Source organism: Sus scrofa, chromosome 4, assembly GCF_000003025.6.
Source record: "Sus scrofa isolate TJ Tabasco breed Duroc chromosome 4, Sscrofa11.1, whole genome shotgun sequence".
Taxonomy (NCBI): Eukaryota; Metazoa; Chordata; class Mammalia; order Artiodactyla; family Suidae; genus Sus; species Sus scrofa.
In genome coordinates this window covers 129,992,159-130,013,092 of record NC_010446.5, presented here as the reverse complement: position 1 = coordinate 130,013,092, position 20,934 = coordinate 129,992,159, and the positions used below count along the sequence as shown (strand labels likewise).

At 43.5% G+C, this 20,934-nt stretch overlaps 1 protein-coding gene across 1 annotated transcript in view; it reads right to left on the bottom strand.

The window, feature by feature from the left end:
* COL24A1 (collagen type XXIV alpha 1 chain) overlaps window positions 1–20,934 on the bottom strand; it is a 331,418-nt gene that overhangs the window by 230,085 nt on the left and 80,399 nt on the right. The window contains 7 exon segments of the mRNA XM_021090341.1: window positions 1,072–1,125; window positions 6,252–6,305; window positions 6,803–6,856; window positions 7,083–7,127; window positions 7,203–7,256; window positions 12,214–12,258; window positions 14,480–14,533. Of these exon segments, the coding sequence (XP_020946000.1) occupies window positions 1,072–1,125; window positions 6,252–6,305; window positions 6,803–6,856; window positions 7,083–7,127; window positions 7,203–7,256; window positions 12,214–12,258; window positions 14,480–14,533 (360 nt within the window).

Here is a 20,934-nt window from a genome sequence, read left to right as displayed (position 1 = left end):
TCAGCCAACCATGAGAGACAGGTGTGGAGTGGCCCTCACAGCTTTTACCTGGGGCGGGAGCACCAGCACAGCGCCACTCCCGGAAACTCTGCCTCCTGCTTCGACATGGGGGGATTTATCACACTGATCCATTTATTGTGAAGCCAAATTCACTTTCTCAGTTTCACTACTGCATCCATTACTCTGAATTAGATATGAATGTGTGTGTATGCATATATTTGGCTTATATTTCTGAACTAGGGTGAGTGTCAAAAGCTTTATCTCCATGTAGTTAGTGTATCTTTTTTTTTTTAATTTTTATTTTTAGGGCGGCACCTGTGGCATATGGAGGTTCCCAGGCTAGGGGTCAAATCAGAGCTGTAACCACCGGCCTGCACTAGAGCCACAGCAACGTGGGATCCCAGCCATGTCTGCGATAGGCCACAGCTCATGGCAACGCTGGATCCTTAACCCACTGAACAAGGCCAAGGATCAAACCTATGTCCTCATGGATACTAGTCAGATTCATTTCCACCGAGCCATAAGGGGAACTCCAGTATATCTTTGACTCATAAAACAATTAAAAAAAACTTATATGTTTCATCTCAGAAGCTTATATCCTACGTAGTCTTACAGGAAACAAAAAGCTGCTTTACACTGAGCATTACGCCAAAGTAAGAATTTCAATGAATATACACGTTAACTTGATATATGTTCTATAGATTTAACTGTATTTATCTCAGAATGATATCCGAATGATATATGCATATTCAAAAACTGGAAGCACTTTGCCGTAAAAATTCAGTGGAGTTTATTTTCTGAAATTTGATTTCAAGCCTCAAGTGTGTGTTATTAGCACTTGTACAGAATAAAAGAGTCGAGATCTAATTAGGATCACAACGTGGCTAACCCGTTTCCTGTTTTCTACAGATCACTGTTACATGCCTTCTGACAGAGCAGAAAAAATGAGTCCAAACTATTTATAAACATATGAACTTTAAAGAGAAGCTTTTTAAACCTATTACATAGAATTATGTTTTACCAATTTCTACGATTTTTACTTAAATTATTCTCTTCCCGCCCACATTTTACCTCTGGTCCTGGAAGGCCAGATGGTCCCTGGGGTCCTGGGTCGCCTGCTTGGCCCTAAAATGGAGGGAGGGGGACAAAGTATAAACATTAATAAATACTATTTCAAAAGGAAATATATACTAAGCAAAAAACAGGAAATATCTTATGCCACACAAAGGTGCAATGACTTTCCAGCAAACAACATGCAATATATGTCAGACTTGTCATGACTGCTGAGAAAGAATGTATAATCAACGTCATGGTAGAAACACATAAACGTCAGTTACAAACACACCAACAGACACCAAATCAGAGCAAACGTGTGTGCGTGTGTGTGCTGCGCTCGCGTGAGAGAGAGCCAGGTATAAGACAGGAAGGTGCCTTAGGTCGGTAGCAGACTCTGGACTGAGGACCTGCTTTCATAAACAGGCAGCGCTCTGGGACTGTCTCTCCTTCGAAAACTCCGAGGGGCTTGATTAATATTTAAGAAGCTCCTGGATTTAAACTCCTGCGGCCGGAGCTCTCCCCCAGCCTGTTTCCTGACCACCAGCACGGGAGTAACAGCAACAGTAGGCCCCCTCCTACAGAGCCACTGTGAGCATTACAGGGACTGCGCCCGGCACACAGAGTACCTGCTGAATGTTACTCATTTTATTTCCTTCCTCCGTCCCTTCACACCCCTCTCCTCTCCCGGACGGTACCCAGAATTCCTAAAGTGCTCTCTTCCTTTAGCTAGAACCCTGAGGCTGTGGCCTCAGTGTCGCTGCACCCATTTTCTGACTCTGAGATTAACCATGTGGAGTCAGGGCTGAAGAAGAGTAGGGTAAAAGGCTTCTTAGAGGCGAGAGAACCAGATAAAAGCCTGGAACTAGACAGGGCTGGTGGTGTTCTCAGAGAGGAAGCTACAGAACAGGGAAGGCCAGTGACTTGATCCCCTTGTTTTCATGAAAATCTACCAAATTCATCAGTTCTGACATATTAAATGTCTATGTGAGCCTCAATTTTGACTTAAATAGGTTTCGGAATACATAACACTGCAAGATATGAGTTTACCCACTTTCCAAGAAGTAAAGCAGTTTTCCATATGCACTAAATCAGTCTTAGTGCCAGAAAACCTGGACTGAAACAGTACACAATACAACTATGCAATCAAATCTAAAGAAAAGCAATAAAATACCTGGCAGAAGTTCATTTAAATTTCCCTAAATAAGCAAAATCAAATCCATCATACTCATCATTATCAGTGTCTATAGGGGAGTCAAATTCTTAAAAGGAAGGGCGCCTCAGAGACAGACACAGGGTTCTCACTGAGGCCCTCTAGTGGCAAAATCCAAATAAGACGCTGAATTCACAAGCCTGAAAAAACAGCATACACTAAGGCTTTGTTTTCAGAAAAGCTGACTCACAATTTGGTATTAAAAAATAAATTGTGGAATAATTTTACTTATCTTTCAGAAAACATTTTCATTTTGAAAAGCTTCAATTTCAAGTTTCCTTGAATGTCAACTCTCTAAAAACTGAGTTTTCAAGTAACTTTTAGAGAATTAAATAAGTAAACTTTTAGAAATGATAGCAACTTCTAGCTAAAAAAAAAAAAAATGCAAAGGACATAATAATTGTCTTTATTTTCTCTTTTTCTAAAAAATATTTCTTAACAACTTCACATTGGTACTTTTCTCTAGTTTTAAATACTCGCAGGCTAAAAATTTCCCTGTTCCGCACGTTTTCGCACGTTAAAACCTTCCGGACGAGGACATGCTTTTATCTTGAAAACAGCTTTTCGTGTCACAACTTACGTCGGTTTGAAAACAGTATCAATAATGCCAGTATCTTAGATAAGAGAAAACCCAAAGTAGGAAATACAAGATAAGAGAGACCCCCTTAGGACTTACAGCATTCTTTGCATGACAGTAAACAAATGATTCTGCTAGGTGCTAACTTGTATAATTTATTTTTACCATAGTTATTAATTCTATGTAAGCAATTTTTCATTAAACAGCTATCTCCTTCCATAACTAGGAAAGTTTTCCAGGTCAAATATCTACAATTTTTTATAATGATAAGATACAGATAATTAAGTAAAGTGAGAGTCTAAAGGCAAAGCCATCTCACAAATATTAATTCCTAAGTCTATCCTAGCTTCAGTTCGAAGTATACATTTTTCAAAGATTTGTTTGTTTTCTTTTTAGGGCTGCACCCGAAGCATATGGAAGTTCCCAGGCTAGGGGTTGAATCAGAGCTGCAGCTGCCGGCCTACACCACAGCCACAGCAGTGCAGATTCTGAGCTGCATCTGTGACACCACAGCTCAAGACACCACCAGATCCTTAACCCACTGAGCGAGGCCAGGGATTGAGCCTGCATCCTCATGGATACTAGCTGGGTTCTTGACCTGCGGAGCCACAATGGGAACTCCTTTTTCCTTTTTTGCTTTTTTTTTTTTTTCAAAGATTTGATGAAATAAGTTACTCAGCTATCTCCTATCAAAGTAATCTCTGCTGACCTTTTTTATTAAAATAGTGTAGAAAGGTACAATATGAGCGATAAATGCCTCACTCTCACCCTGTCTTGCTCCCTGCATCACTGCCTTAAAGAAGCACATTAGAATTTCCAGTAATTCCAGGAAAAAACCATGAACCGTCTGAAGACAGTGTGTTAAGGGAAAGAGGCCCTCCTCCCTCGGCTTAGACGAGAGCCACACCGGGAGCATCACCACTGAGAGAGAACCGTCGGTGTCGAAGGGCTGCAGGAACCTTGGGTAGGGAACAACCTGACTCTCATTTTCAGCATGAGAAACTGAACACCCAAGATCGAAGCAGGTCGGTGTCAGGGCTGGAACGAAAGCCTTTACCTGTTTTCCAGACAGGGATTTCCCCTCCCCCACCCCATAAATATGTTACCAACAGGAATTGATTCAAAGAGCAAGGGAGACATTAGAAAGGTTCGCTTTATGTAAGCGTGATATTTGACCCTAGTTTTCTCAATTATTTACAAAGCATGCGAGAATAACATCCGGGTCTTTTATTACTTAGTCTTTGTCACGAGACATGTTTCTACAATCTTTTCTCAGCCTCTTTGCTGAAAACGCCATCTTGTCCTGCTTTACTTTACCCCATCTTCCTGCTTGAAAAACAGTCACAGTGCTGGCAAGAGACCTAAGCTTAAGAACAAAGACCTCAAGGCAGAAGTTATTCATGGGGTCAGCTGAATGAGGACCTGATGCATTGGTCTAGGCAAGCTGGACCTGTGCAGATGGGCATGCCATTTGCACAGCTTGACATGTCCTCTTCAGAATAAGAGGAAGATGAGCCTCATGGCCCCAAGGGGTTTATGAGGGGTTGGTAGCAGGATCTGCATCAGCAAGGAGAACAGAGGTGCAAAACCAGGCACTCTGGGTTGTCTGCAGAAGCACAATGGTGATTCTCTAGAATGCTATGCATGGACAGCTGACACCAAGCTTCAAATGCTAATGACTGCTAAATGCCTAAAGGTCAGAATAAAAGCTTAATCAGCAACCAGCTATGTGACTTTTAAAATAACTTAAAAAACCCCCCTATATCCTGCACCTACAACCCCCTCCTCACTTGACATAATCCTCAAGGGCAGAATAAAAGCAGTGTGGTTTCGTGAGGCAGCACTCTTGGTCCCTGAGACCTTGAGTCCCTGGTTCCCACCTTTACTTAAGATAAATGTCTCTGTGTCTTGTTTTATGTTAACTTTTTTCCTTAAGTTTCACAGCAGCCGTTCTTCAGCCCCATCCTGTTGAGCTGGTCTCGGCAAGTCTTGACCTTGGGAACATGTCACACAATTTCCTCTTAGGATTCTCAAGTTAGAAAACCCCCACATTATAAAAAATGAAGATGTAAGAAGGGTCTTATTTGCCAACCACTGCAGATATTGGAAGTCTTTTTTATGTGATTTAGAATCATCCTTGAGAAATAGAACCTTTTTGTTAGCTTGACTACTCTCATGCCCTTCCTAAGATTCCCCTCTTTGCCCCAAGTCTGGGCAGGTGGTGGGCTGGATTCTGGATCCCAGGTGAAAACTGGTAAAAGCGAAGTTCAGCACCAACACGTCAGGAGACGAACAGACGCCGACAACTAAAGAATTCTGGGAAATGCGCATGAGATGCTTTTCGCTGTTAGAAGTCATGAGGAACCGGGATACATGCTATGTGGTTTAATGCTGCTTCCTTTGATGCAAAAGCAAGCAACACACAGATGAGAGGGTGGAGGCGGAGAGAACACAGCAACAACACTCTTGTGATGTTGTATTAAGAAATTATAATCTTATATCCAATTTTGTGCATCGACATTCACTTTCATCTTCATAGAGCTGCTAACCAATATTAAAATTCTCAAACCGTCTTTAAATGCTAAAGCCTAAAAAGCCATGGCCCAGTGGCTGAGTGCCTGGGCTGTGACGAACGTGACTCCCCGGGTTTTCTCGGGTGGCTACTAACTACGGGAACTTGGGCAGGTTACTGACTGTATCTCGCTTCTCCTCTCTGGTAAAATAGGAATAATAATAGCACCAACTTCATATGGTTATTTTAAGGATTGAATTAGAGGCACAGATTTTGGAATAGTACCCGGCGCTTTGTCGACAGTAAATATTAGCTCTAATAATTACTACGATTTTTAAAATGCAGATATATACTTTTAACTCGAGGTTTAAACATTTTATGAAAACATTTTTAATTACTCAGTAATTTGAGTTTGACAGTTTTCTGGGTTTCAAGTAAAACTGTATCCTTTTAGTTCAATTAATTGATGCTCAATAGTTAAAAAAAAAGACAAGTAACGAAAATATTTGGACCCATCAGAGAGGGTGACCTGCTATTTTTTCTTCAGAATGTTTCCCTAATGAAACAGATATTTGGAAAAATCAAACATTATTTAAGGTGCTTTATATTTTCTGGCTTAAAAGTCAAGGCTTAGGTTAAATACTGTCTATGGTAGATCCACAAAGATCTGGAAGGCTCCCAGAAACTGGCTTTGGCCTGGGACGGGGGCTGAGGGCAGTGGGGTCCAGTCATCTACGGAATGTGAGCCGAAGACCCGAACTGGAGAGAAAATGCCACGCTGAGAGACACATCCCCCGTCCTACACTCCACAGGCTCCAGGATCAAGACCCGCGCCACGGTGGCCCGTGCTCCGTTAACCCGTTAACCCGAAAGAGCCAAGCCAAGTTCACACCTACCGAAGGTCCTGGCTTTCCTCTGGCGCCTCGTGGTCCTGGGAAGCCCACCGCGCCCTTAAGACAGCGGGACCGGGAAGGGAAGAGAAAGGCTGTCACCCCAAGGCAGGCACACATGCCTCTGCCCACAGACTGCTAACGAGTTCATGGACTGCTCCAAAAATTGGGAAAACGCTTTCAAACAAGACACACAGAATCATATCCTAACAGAACACGTGGTTAAAATCATGGGCACTCCTTTTTTTTTTTTTTTGCTGGGCTTGTATTTTTTACATAAAGTTTAAAGGTATAAAATGTAAATGAAGTTTTACAAAATACTGTGTTGTACATACATCCTTGTAACCTATCTTAACACCCAGGGGTTGGTACCTCCTACTCCTCCCGCCCTGGGTATCCCCCCCTCCACATGCTGGTAACCATTAGCTTGTTCTCTGTTCTTCACAGAACAAGAACAAAATACTTCAAAATTTGGCAGCACTCCTTTCTTTTTAAAGAATTTATACATTTTTGCTGGCTTTTTGGTATTTTTATAAAGTTAACGGTAAAGGCATTACCTTGTCTCCAGGATATCCTGACTCTCCGGGCTCTCCCACGATGCCTTGTTCACCCTGACAGCACAATTGCAAACAAGGACACTTAATGCAAATGGGGCAGTTATTATAAGAAAGCAAATACCAGACACACAAGAAGGATTTCTCTATTTGCTGAGAAAAATTACATAATTGATAATACAGATTAGAGTCCATATTAAAAAATATTTTAGAAGATGACTCAACAGAAAAAAATAAATGCAATAAGAAATTATCTCTATGACAATGTAAATATTTAAATCACCTTATCACCTTTGCTTCCAGGTAGGCCCTTATTCCCTGAAAGACCCTAAAAAAGAAAGTGGCACTTGTGACATCGTAGAGAAGGTAAGGAGAAATATCCGTTATGTGAACAGAAACGTACCTCGGGGCCAGGGACTCCAGAAGGTCCAAGGGGTCCCAGAGGACCAGCGCTGCCCTGAACAGCAAAAGAAAGCAAAGCATGAGCATCCACGAGGATTAAAAAGAGAACACGGTGAACTCAGCCAGTTCATTAACCCAGGACGGCCCGTCTCACGAGGCTCCCACACATGCCTCCTTCCGTATCAGCTTTTTTCCTCTTCCCATTTGTAAGTCACACAGTCATTCCAACCTTAACGAGGCCTTTCCGCTTTCCTGAAGCCAATGCACACTGATCTAGGCCACAAGGATCTTCTCCTTCCTTGAGCTCCTGTAATATTTCAAGTCCGCGGCATGTTCATTCTGAAATATTTCTCTAGCTAGGTAATATCCTTAGAGGTAGAGGAAACAGCTCAGTGCCATACTCCCAGGAAGTATTCATTTGATTGTCTTAGCTTTTTCTTTCGTACATTTACTCAGCAAATACTGATGTGCCAGGCACTCTGATGCTTTTATTTTGTGGCTTCCCGTTTGTAAATGATAAGATTTGCCCTTACTTCAGGGACCAACTGCGTAGAGAACACAGGGCTCTCGTCTCTCTCGTCCGCCCCCACTTGCATCCACTGAGACAGCACATCGGAGGGACAGAGGTGTTGAGGAAACATGCGAAAGACGCGACGTCAAGGTCGGGTTCTCAGCGCGAGATTGCTCACAACACTACCTGCCACCATCACCTCCCGCAAGCACGCCACAGAGCGACATCTTCAGCATGTCGTCTTAGGAACAGCGACAACGGCAGCTGAGGGTTTGTGAAAGTCAAGTTTGGCAAAACAGTGGAATCTCGGGAGGGTCTGGGCATTTGGGGGTCACGGATGCCTTCATTTTCTCTCTCCTTTGCCACCTTTCTGCGCCGGGCTAACCTACCGACCTTCATCCCCAGAGACAGTCTGCTTTCAATCTCCCTTTGACGGTTTCCAGATGCAAACGACCTTTAAGGCGTATTTGCAACCAAGCTGGAAACACGGCTCCTTTCCCTTATAATCTGCGAACTGCAGCCAGGCCCCCGCCTGCCCGGGTTTCCACCAGCCCCTCAGCATCGGCTCCCCAGGCCCCCCAACTCCCTTCCTTCTCCCCCCGCAGCGCCGCCGTCCTACGCGGCCGACGGTCCTCTCGTCCCCGCATACTGCGCCGCAAGCCTCTGACGACACAGTCGCCACGACCGAAGGCCCTTGACCGCAGTCCCGACGAGCCCTGCCCTGCTGTCTTTGCTTTGTTGTGTTCTGTCTTCCTTCTCTGTACCTTCTGTGAGAGCAGAAGCATGTTTTATTCATTTTTCATCTCCCAGACCCAACATAACACGTGGCACATAGTTTTAAAATAAAGTATGGAATGAATACAGAAGTAACCAACTTCAAAAATAAATGTAAAAGAGGGATTTCCAGAGTTCTGTCCCCTGACATAACAGAGCATTTCTAAGAGTTCACGCTTATATATTACACATCTCAGAATGGAAAATATGACATTTTACTTTGGGGTGATCCTAAAGCCTGTGACACAGAACCAGGGGAAACTCCTCCCAACACGTTTAATCCTATGAGAGGCAGAGTAATACTTTCCAACTTAATAGACAGACATGGAGTATTAATACATCACTGACAAACTCTGTCAATGAAAACAATTATTCTTATAATTACAGGTGCTAGTTTCTTCAAAGTTCATAGCTTTAAAACTTCAGAGAGTTTAAAAAACACAATAAAGATCTATGTTGGAAATTATGTAGCAATAATCCATGAAAGGAATGGAAAGGAATATTTTAAAAACAAATACTACTCTATTGTCCTATTGTTTCTCCTACAGATAATACAGTGGGATTAATTTTTGATTCAGTAGCTATATGACTGGGCAGAGTCTGGCATCTGCAGATGAGTATACTTTGTACACACAATAGTCCATTTTACTTTTTAGTGACTCTGAAGGAAAAATCACAAAACAGTAAGAGATATCAAAAACATTCATTATAAAGGACTTCGTAAAATAAAGAATTAAAAAGGAAAATGGTGTGGGTATAGAAATTTCCAAGAAACGGCAAACGTTCTGTGGCATGTTGGAAGTTGTATGGAAAAGCCCACTCCTGATCCAGTACAGCCTTCTGAAAGGATCCGTGACAGGAACAGAGGCGGCAAAGCCTCCTGCTCGACGATGAGAGAGCTTCTGCATCAAAGTCACAGACACAGAGAGACCCGAGGACAGGTTCTTTACATCCTTGTCCCTTACGGTTCACACGAGCGCACCTGCCATGGAAAGACTGCGAATTCCACGTGAGCCTTTTCAGCCACAATCACGGTCTCCAATCAAGAAAGCAAAGGACAGGAACAGTCAACCGTATGGGACGACTAATTTAGAGAAAGCAGCATCATTTCCCGTCAGAACCCTCTTGCTGGAAGTGAACACCTGGGAGGGAGAGAGCAGAGCTGCGGTTCCGGGAACGCAGCCGAACCCCGGAACACGAGAGCCGACGCCGTCTTTCCTGATTGTCCTCGAACCCTCGCCTCCGTGCATTCTGCTCTCAGGCTGCCATCCCGCTGCGCCTCTGCTCATTTCCCAGACATCCCAGCCCGTTGTCGGCGCACCTGAGCCCAGGATCGTCTGCCCAAGAGCTGCCCTCCTTTCCCGCCCGCCCTGTGCGGACGCAACCTTCACGGCGCAGACGACCCGGCCTTGCGGAGCCGGAGCCGCAGCCGCCTCCGAGCAAACGCAGCTCTGCTCCCTTCTCTGGCTTTACTTCGGTCTGTTGTAGCAAGAATCACACCGCACGACACTGCCACTGGGTTTTAATGTTGCCAAGAGCGGGAATCTTCCATTCGTTCGTATATTTTTAGGCCTGGCGTCTAGTTCGGCCGCTGATGCAGTGAGCGCTCACGTGTTTTGACTGAACGTGTGACGACGTGTGGACGGAGTGACAGCTGCCCCCGCTCCCTCACAGACAGACGGCTCCGTGAGGGTACCAGCCACACGGCTGCAGGAGCGACGGGGACCAGACGTGAACATCGGGGTCACTGGCCTTTTTATGCTCCAGAGACTCTCTTCCCACCCACCAAAGGCAGAGAAAGGCAGCGGACGGAAAACCCGGTCAACTCCACCGAGCAGTTCTGTGTGTCCGGCGCGGGGCCAAGTCCTGCAACTGGACGGTGACCGAGGGCTCGCCACTAGCCAGAAAACGCGCGGTCAAGGGCTTCAGGGAGACGACAGGTGCAAAGGCCACGCAGGGAGGTGGCGACACGGCATCTGAGAGATGAACGGCTTTGCCAGGGCACAGAGATGTTCTCGAGATGCAGAAAAGAACCCTGAATCTGGGCATCTTGGGCCACGTCAAGAACTCTGATCTTAAGCCTCGTGACAGGCTCTGGAGCGGACAACCTCGCGCCGGAGGTTGGAGAGGAGCACACGGGACACGCGAGCGTCTCCGCGGATCCGTCTCTCTCCCTGCTTCCTTTCTCCCTCCATCGATGAGGCCACGGACGACCCCACGCAGATGCAGCCCTACTCTAGTGCTGCGGGGGAAAATGGCCCTTTAGGTTCGCCTTCACGTACAGCTTGTCGTGAAGGCGAAAGAACTCTCTCAAGAGAGAGAATACGTTTTAAGGAGATAAACGTGTTCAGCGCACAACCGGAGTTTCGGCCTCTGGAGGTACGTCACCCGGTTTCAATTCAGACTCAAAACTTACAAGCTAAGTGGTCTTAGGCTGTGCTGAGAATCAAATGACACAGCCCCTGTGACTGGCACGCAGAAAATACTCAATGCAAGTGAAACGCTATGGCTCACTTGACTATACCGGTTTATTACTGGGCAAGAGAAAAGTTTACATGTCTTAGTCTTACTCAGGTTCTTTAACTCTTAAGTCTGCATCATTCCCATCCCCGCAAGGGAAGGCAAAGCGTGGGGGGCTCATTTTCACCACAGTCCCAGCAATGAAACTCCAGACTTCCTCCTCTGGCCGAGCCGCCACCTTCTGCCATGGGACAGTCAGGGTGGGAACGTACCTCAACTCTGGAGTCAGAAAACCTGTGTTCAAGTTCACGCTGAAAATACTGCAGCCGTCATTTACGGCACAAAACTCTGGAATCTTAATTACCTGACACTGAACATATTAGAGCAAGTTCTCAATTGAGCTTTAAGGAAAATCCTCTTTCTGCCCATAGTCTCATCCTTCATTTATATGAACAGAAATGTCTTGAGCCTAATTTCATTAGGCTCCTTCCACTTGCTGCAAGTGATCTCAATTCTGCCTTTAGCTCAGCTCCATATTAAAGCACATGGCTTTAAATTTATATAAAATACCCATAATTTATATCCCTCTCATGAACCATAAGCTTAGATGAGAGAAATGCATTTACGACGATATCTCAAAAGTAGCAGTCTTTCCACGCCGACGAACACCACCACACATCTGCCCTGCATTTCTTCGGCCTCCACAGACCTGCTTTTATTAACCTGAGCTTCACACCATCAGCAACTCCAGTGAATTGATTACGGACAGTTTTTTAAGCCTAACAAGTAAATTAGGTATTAAAATGTGTCATGGTATTTGTGAAGTCCGGCTCCTACCCCTTGCTCAGGGTGGTTTTCCTAACCATTTACTCTGGTTCATAAATAAAGCCTACAGTTATCATGCGCTTTTGCTCGTGCATCTCTGGACCAGGTGGTATAAAGACTATTTCAAAGGAAAGAAGTGACTGTTCTAAGTCTTAGGCTTTTCGAGAAACCGAGTCTGGATTAAATATCCATCAATGAAACAGACAAAGACACAGAGACATCGATCTGTAGAAATTTGTTATTTTTAGCTTATCATAAAGTATAATTTTAAGATTCATACTACAGGTCGAATTTGCATAGCTGCTGGGAAAACACATGTAAGCAAGGCTGATAAACAACAGTGGCACTAAAACATCTCATTTTTCTAAAGTTCTTAAAACATATCTAAAAATATAAATACACACAAAAATACGTTACAAGAAGGATGACATTTGATACTCACTCTAAGCCCAGGGAATCCTGGAGGACCCATGCTACCTACAAGTCCCTAGGTAAAAGAAACACACAAAGTGGGTTAAATATGGTTCCACTACTGAGGGTATTCTCTAAAGACAAAAATTTCTAGGAAAAACTACATCAAATTTTCCCTCCCTCTGTGACTAACTTCTGAAACCTCCCTACTCTTGTGCATCCTCCAAGGACTGCGAATCTCAGGCGGCAGCCTGTATTCTTTAAAAGTGGCCCTGACTCCATGCTTTCGGCGGGTGGGACTACCACCCGGCCCAGCATACAGATCTCACACCATCTCCTAAGTATCGAATAAAGGAAGTAAATCCCACTAAAACCAGCATTACAGACATAGCTAGCCAACATACAGTGCAAAAAGACGGCAGGTCAGCATGTAGGGTCAAAGGAACATTTTCAGGTGAGTTAAAGCACTATGAGCTCTTTTGAAGTACAGTATTTAAATTATCTAAATTTCTCATTTATAAAACAGGAAAAATGTTTTCCTTGTTGTAAAGATCACAATTAAAATTGTCGTACATATACATAAGCTCTTTTGAAAATGGTCATAAAAACACTACACAAATGTAAGAAATGACAAACGTTGCTGAATTATTTGTACGCGATTTAGAATTATCTGTATTAATTTTCCAGTCGCTTGGTGATGGGTCTTTGAGATGGCCTTCTGAACTCCTCATCATAGCTTTTGTGATAATTCCTAATCTACTCCATGTCAGTGTTACTGAGCTTAAGAACAGACTCTTTCCCCTTTTTTTTTTTTTTTGAATTTCAAATTGTGTTTTAAACAAATGCAGAGTATAAAATACAGAGAACTATAAACCAAGTAAACTGAAAATATTCTTGCATTCTAAATATTTTAAGGACTCGGGGTTTCCGTCTTGGCTCAGTGGAAACGAATCTGACTAGCATCCGTGAGGACACAGGTTCCATCCCTGGCCTCCCTCAGTGGGTTAAGGATCTGGTGTTGCTGTGAGCTGTGGTGCAGGTCGCAGACATGGCTTGGATCCTGAGTTGCTGTGGCTGTGGGGTGGGCCGGCAGCTGCGGCTCTAATTAGACCCCTTGCCTGGGAACCTCCATATGCTGCAGAATACAAAAGACCAATCAATCAACCAATCAATATTTTAAGGACTCAAAATACTCTTCGTGAAGTATTGTATTTTAAAGAAAGAACAGATTTCAAAGAGAAAAGTTCTAAACACTGCAGTCCAACCCTAACACACTTCATGTTACGCTTAATTGACAAAACATGAATGCGATGGTTTCACACCAGGTGTGCAAGGTCGGGAACAGCATGTAAGAAAGTGTCCATAATGCCTAACTTTACTGTGGTTGAAAGGGGAAGCGTCACCTTAAGATGGCAAACACTCTCCTTAGGATGTCATTCAAGTTTTTAACGATTTGTTCGGAAATCCCTTGCATTCTTCATCTATCTTCCAAGTCTTACAACAAATAAAACTTCAGCTAAATTCACTGAATAAGCTAATATAGTTATCATTTAGAAAAATAAATCAAAAAGAAGCTATTTTCAAACACTTTAAGCATCCATGCTAATAATTTACATATGTCTAAATATGGGAATTATTCCGAATGGAGGCTCCAAGGACTTAGGGGTTGATTCCAATTCACCTTAAAAATCTTAGGGAAACATCGTGTGCCTGACATAGATTGGGGAAGAGCTATTTTTTTGAGGGCAAAGTGAAGGTATTTCCACCTAGTGTCAAAAAACAGCAATGTATCATCACTCCTTAATACAATCAAACTAATTTTAGATTGTAACTCCCTAATCTGAACACAGATACCTAAACAATCTCCCCGAACGTGACCTCTCCATAAAATACTAAAAAGTAAGGCAGATCAATGAAAGTCCGAGCCCAAGAGAGCCGTCATCAAATGCACAGTTTTACAGGAGCCTCGCCAGTCCCTGGATGTGCGGGGCTCCTCCCCAGGCCCTCCCTGCGCCAGTTACACAGGCCACTGCTGGACCAGACCCTTCTGGCATCTGACGGGCTTGGTCACATTTAACAGGGCCAAAGTGATTAACCTTAACGATTATTTCATGTCAGATCTGTAACGTTTTTGTCCTACTTCCCGTGTTGTAAGATTACGAAGTGGAGTGTGCGCAGGGGTGGGAAACCATCGGCCAGGCGTGCTTGTCGGGAGTTGGGCATGAGAAGGGCGGGTGCGGCCGCCGTGGAGTCTGAACGATGCCAGACTGCAAGGTGGGCCGCCACAATTCACTCACAGGGCTGCCATCAGGACCGGCTGGGCCTCTGCCGCCAACGCCACCTGAAAACCCCTGGCCCAGGGAAAGAGAGAGAGAGCTGTTAGACCCAGCAGGTGAATAATCCACGTCCGTTCTCTTTTCTGCAAAGGAACCGGTAACAGGAGACATTTATCTCCTAATCTGTGAATTGTCGTGCAACAAAAACGTGTGTTTGTTTCGCATAAAACTCATGGATTTTATGTGCATTATTTCTCTCTTTTATCGAAATGACTTTACATGGCACAGAACATACACAGAAAGCTACGGTGGAGAAAAGAGAAATCTGTTCACCACACACAGAATCGCTGGCTGAGCGGAAACGTGGCCAAGACGCCCCGCTGAGCAATGCTCTGGTCGCGTCCGGGGACTCGCGAGCACCCGCGCCCGCCACCACAGGGGACGACCGAGCCGCGCTCTGCCCACTCACCTCGGGCTGAGGGCTTGACACACGTTACTGGACACACACACTGTACAGACACCTCATCCCCACAGCGGGCCCATCAGGGAACACTAACACCTCACCCTGCCTCGAGGAACTCAGAGAGGTTAGCTCCCTCGGACCCACTCTCGACGGGTGGGACGAGACTCCAAGGGAGGCAGTCTGATCGCTGTACTGAATACTCGAATGCATTGTTCCGAAATACAACACAACACGTAAAAACATCATTTGAGGAAAGGGATAATGCACACAAATCCTGTAGAGGCCAAATGCAGTGCAGCTGAACATTAAGCTTCCCAAATGCCTGTTGAGAATCTATGTTGCACAACTATGAAGGTTAGTAAACACACCTTCCCGTGGTAAATTCTAATGTAAAATAACTCCGTTACTCAGTTACTGCTACTTTATATACTGAAGTTTTTCTTTAGAAATTTACTACTGCGTTTATCAATTTTAAATCTCACTTTTAAAAGGCTACTTTATAGTAGGAAATTGACAGAACACTGCAAACCAACTAGAATGGAAAAAATAAAAATCTTTAAAAAAGAAAAAAGGCTACTTTACAAAATGATGTGTAAGACAATCAAAACTTCAATAACATTTCTAAAAACTTTTAAGACTAAACAAATAAAAGTACATCATTAGATTCTTATAATCTTTTATTTAGGGAAGTCGATATTAAATATTATGTTTAACAGATTGCCCAAAATCACTAGTTCAACTAGTATAAACCTGAATGGGCTAGTTTAAAAGACAGTTTATCAATGGAAAAAAAGAGGCACGATGTTGCTAAGATATAGTTAACTCATCCTAGGAGCAGTTTCTATTTTGTAATCAGAGGATAACGCAAAAACCATCTGTGTCGTCAAACATATTGCAGCCATACCCCCTTCAAAGTCGGCTGAAGTTCAGGCAGGCAGTTTGCTCCTTGCATTGTCCTTGGAAGTCAAACCCTGTTGTCAGCAAACTCACAAATCTGCAATACATCACTCAGCCCCGTATGAGTTAATGTGGGTATCTGAAGTATTTATGACGCACAGGTAATGGAAAAAGTAAAAGAAACACAGTGTAATAAATCTGAAACGAAGGAGCCGGTTGACCCTCCAGATCATACGTGAGTTTTCCAGAAACCTCCATGAGAAAGCAAAGAATGAGGGACACATGGCATGATCCCATCATGTGAAATGTCCAGAACAGGGAGAGCCAGAGACAGGTGCAGAGCGGGGCTGCCTGGGGCTGGTAAAGATGCGGGGGGGTGTCTTCACCGAGTGGCAGAAATGTTCTGAAATGAGCTGAGGGGGCCCGAGTCTGTGAACACGCTCACAAGCACCGAGTGCACGGCAGGGTGAACTTCATGGTGTGTAGACTGTATCTTACTCAAGTTTTCCTTTAAAACCCCCATCGGTCTGAACAAGGAGTGGCCTGCTGAAAGCACCGCTGGGGCGCTTTCAGGACCACCTTCCCCACCTGCATCCAGGTTTCTCCCTGCTCTGCTTGGGGATGGAGCCAGGGGTGGGGACTGCAATTAGCTCTCCACTTACCGCAAAGCCTGCACTGTCTACAAGCAACATAAAAACGAGAAAAGCACTTATGAATTTCAATTTCTTGTTCTGGTAGTTCAACAACACCAACAATATGTATAATACACATTAGTTGTTCAACATCAAGTTTAATAGCTAGCATGTACTGTATTTATTAAGTTCACTTATTATCTATCAAATTCATTATATATTATTATACAATATTTATTATCAAGTTCAATGTCAAGTTTGCCCCTGAATTAGTTGAATTGAAATATGAGAATATACATACTTTAAAAAATTTTAGGTATCATTTCTCCTCTCACTTTATCACCCACTATTTTAAGTCTCTGTTCTAGACAGAGAAATTTCATTATTTTTACTGCTCTTTCATGTTGACCATTGTGTCATCAATGTTTGAAATAATTCCTATTATAACTAGACATGTTCTTGTTTTATGAAATATAGCACAGTTGATGCTACAAAAAGCATTATTATGGTTGGCTCTATATTGCACCACATTTTCTTCTGAAGAAAAGCCAGTGTTTTATATTGTTGAATATGTCACTGTTTGTCACTGTTTATTTGGTTGTTAATCCTGGTAACTACGTGCATGATTTTTTTGTTTTTTACTGCAGGGAACTCTCTGAATTCCTTTAATAAAATGAACCTAAAAATGTTTGCAGCCATATATCTTCACTGTAAAAAAAATGATCTAAAGATTGGTTGTGAAATATAGAACAAGAGTGTCAAAACACTGCCTTTGAACTTAGAATGCAAACGAAACAGTTTCTACAATTTCTTTCTCCACTTGAAAGAATTTGTTGCAAAACGAAATTCTAAATTTTCTCTCACATTTACTTAGAACGTTATAACCACTGACTTAGTCGAGCTGTGTTCTCCTGGAAATGGGCTCCCTCTGCCAGAGGATTTCCTGGCCATTTTCGAGGACTATCATCTACAGGAAAGCAGCCGTTTCCGTCCTTTTGCACAAGCTGCCAATTTCACGAGTGTAATAACTGCTTTCTCATGGGCAGGCCAGAGCTGACTGTTGCTTCTGTGACCATAATTCTTTTTCACATTTTCACTGTTTTGACCAGTTATAAAATCTTACTTTGCAAAGAATATGACTTTTGAGGGATTTCATCTGATCTCTTCAAGTTGTGAATAGTTTTCCTGCTCATTCCCACTGTCTGATCAATGTTGTGGACAGACTCTGAGGTGGCTCCTAAGGAGTCCGATCTCCTGGTGTCCACACCTTAGCACAATGCCTTCCCTTTGAGTGTGATGGGACTACGACTTGTCTCTGCGGACAAACGGGCTCATGTTAAGTGTGTTTTTAAATCTCATCTATTGTATTTATTTGTGACGGGCAGGATCAAGGCTGCAGAGCCCAGATCAAGCTTCCCTCTTGTCTGGATCTACTGGTACTGGTATCAAACACGGTGGTTATCTGACACTAAGAACAACAGAAGCAGCCTAGACTTGCTGGGCCCGAGCACACTCATGATGCTGAGGTCGGAGACGCCACACAGCGCTACGCTTGGGAGGATGGCTAAGTATCTTGAAACAGTGGAAAACCTACTGTTTAGGGAGTCTAGTAAAAAGCATTTCCTTAGTTCTAGGAAGACATTGGAAAAATACTGCATATAAAATAATTAGAGAAACATAAGGACCAAGATAATCATAAATACTGATGACTATATTCATGGAATTTTTAAAACAAAAGTAATGCAAAAGTTTCTGTTAAAGAGTACCATTAGCTATTAAAATGTTTTGCTCTTTCTGGAGTTCCCGTCGTGGCGCAGTGGTTAACGAATCCGACTAGGGACCATGAGGTTGCGGGTTCGGTCCCTGCCCTTGCTCAGTGGGTTAAGGATCTGGCGTTGCCGTGAGCTGTGGTGTAGGTTGCAGACACGGCTCGGATCCAGTGTTGCTATGTCTCTGGCATAGGCTGGTGACTATAGCTCCGATTCGACCCCTAGCCCGGGAACCTCCATATGCTGTGGGAGTGGCCCAAAGAAATAGCAAAAAGACAAAAAAAAAAAAAAATGTTTTGCTCTTTCTAAACAGCATAGATTTAGGAACAAGATATTCAACCTAAGGTAGAGATAAATAAAACGATCATAAAAGACATTTATACTAAACAGGTATTGCTGATAAATTAAATGGACATTACCAATAAAAATAAATTCAACTTTTGCCGAGTATGAGCAATGAAAAAGACCACACTAAATTATCTAGTATTAGATACACGAAAATAAAACGATAATTAATTTTATGCATTCCACACATGAACACATATTGCCAGAAAACCCTGATATTTGAAAATGCTTCTAAGGAAAACGGTTCCTGCAGGAAGAGGCTAGAGTGTAAGGTGCTCTGTCCAGCTCCTGCGCTTTCACTTCCTCACTGCTGGGACCGTTCGATCCACACTTGAAGGGTCGACCACGTCCCGGCAGCTGAGACCAAGTTCAACCTTAGGCAGGGATTCAAGGAGTTTTAGCCAAATTCTTGGAGATTTAGCATCAAGTCAGGCTTCCTGCTAACCTAGCTATGACCTGAGCTACGTTCTCAGAGTCAAGTTCCTGCTTTGCCCGTGAAGACTGGTTACTGCCTCGTATATCCTCTGGGAGCTCTGGCAACGGGAATCTGCCGTGCTCTTGCTCCAAGAACTAGCTCTGCAGCACAGACGCCCTGTCCTCCATCGTAAGGGCCTCTCCCCCCAGAGCTTACAGCCCCTGAAGCCAAGCCAAACCTCCCCGCTATCTGCACTCACATTTTCACATCCTGATTCTGAAAAACCTACAGGAATCTCTTGAGTTTTCCTTAGGTTATCCGCCCTGAAAGCAAATGCCTGCCTCAACCCCACTTGCTGGTGTCATCGCTCTTTGAAGTCAGGCTCTGCCTGCATTTCCCCAAAGTGAGCAGCTGCAGGTCCTTGGGCATATCCCTCGCCTCAGTAACTGCCCCGACCTGGAAGGTGAGTTTAATTCAAAGTCCTGGGCTGTTCTGCAGTCTTGTCAAGCTACAGTTAGCCGAACAGAGTTACTACAAATGACACCCAGTAAAACAGAATCCAGAACAATAACCTTTCCTGAAAGAGGAAGAATTGCTGAAAGATTAACGGTAATTTTTTATAATATGCTCTAGCAACAGTAGTCCTTTCTTAAGAATTAACTGCAAACTTTTCCTACGACAGAGAAAACAGTCTCCAAAGTGTCCATAAAACGTATGTATTTAAATACAGATTGTTTTGAGCTAAGGACAGAACTAGCAACAGATGTCAAACAGAAGGGGTTTATATTCTGAAATTCTAACACTGGAGCTAGAAGCCAAAACACAGTTTGCTTTAAATAGACGCTGCCAACTGCACGATGTACGAGAAAAGAAGAGGCGGCGCTCCTTTCTATCCTTAGAGGCGCAAACAGCTCTGCAGCCCCGGTGCCTCGAGGGTGCTATTCTCCCCACCACTCCAAGACTGGGACGTTGTGATACGCACAGGGAGAAGACTGAGCACATCTCCGCACTGTGGCAAACTCCCAACGCAATATGATGTGGTTATTTATAAGCTATTATTACCACGTCTGAGAAAGTCTTCAGAAAACCTCTATGTTTTGACAACAGTTTCCCAGGTGTTGTTGACAGTTAATCCCAAACTCCAGTATCATGTTACCTTCAGTTCTGGAAAGTTAGTTCTGGCATAAATATTTTAGATATGAGGAGCCATATAAATCTGCTTCAACTGAAAGAGACTGCTACTGATTAAATCAATCTGGGAGCCCTGGCAAACGCTTTTCTTAAAAGCAACTACAGAATTTCCTGACTGTAACGCTGCAGAATGAAGTTGGAAACTTTGCACTAAAAAGAAAGCTATTTGGAATTAATAGCATACATAAATATGAAGTTAATAAGTACATATAAATCCTCTATCTGCCTCTTCCATGTTTTTAAACAGCATTCTTCTTTTCTATTTTAAATCAGTGGATGGTTTTATCCTTTTAAATATTTTGGCTCAAATCATATGTTCCAAGAAGCTTCTCAAATACAGACAGAAAAGCATGTAAAACAGAACAGCAGTTCTATGGTGTTTAAAAGAACCCTGCCCAATAGTTGGTCACTCGCTTGTGAGTCTCTGAGATCTCTGCAGAAAGAACTTGAGACCAATCCTAATATTCAGACAGCAAAAGAAATGGATTGCTAGCCCCCTGGTTTTACTGAAGGCACCCAGAGCACCACGGCTGTGCTCTAATATTAACTAATATTAACCGACAGGAAGGATCCTGATCCCAGGTGACAGTGCAGAGCGGGCAGGAGGGAAGAAGAGACAGAGGTAATAACTACAGCATCACAATTTCCAAAAGCACAAGTTCACAAACACGGACTACTGTGTAACTGACTACATGAGGTCTTTAAAATAATTGTGATTAGTGAGTCCCTAATGCTAAGATTTTGAAATCAAAAAGGGAGGAAAC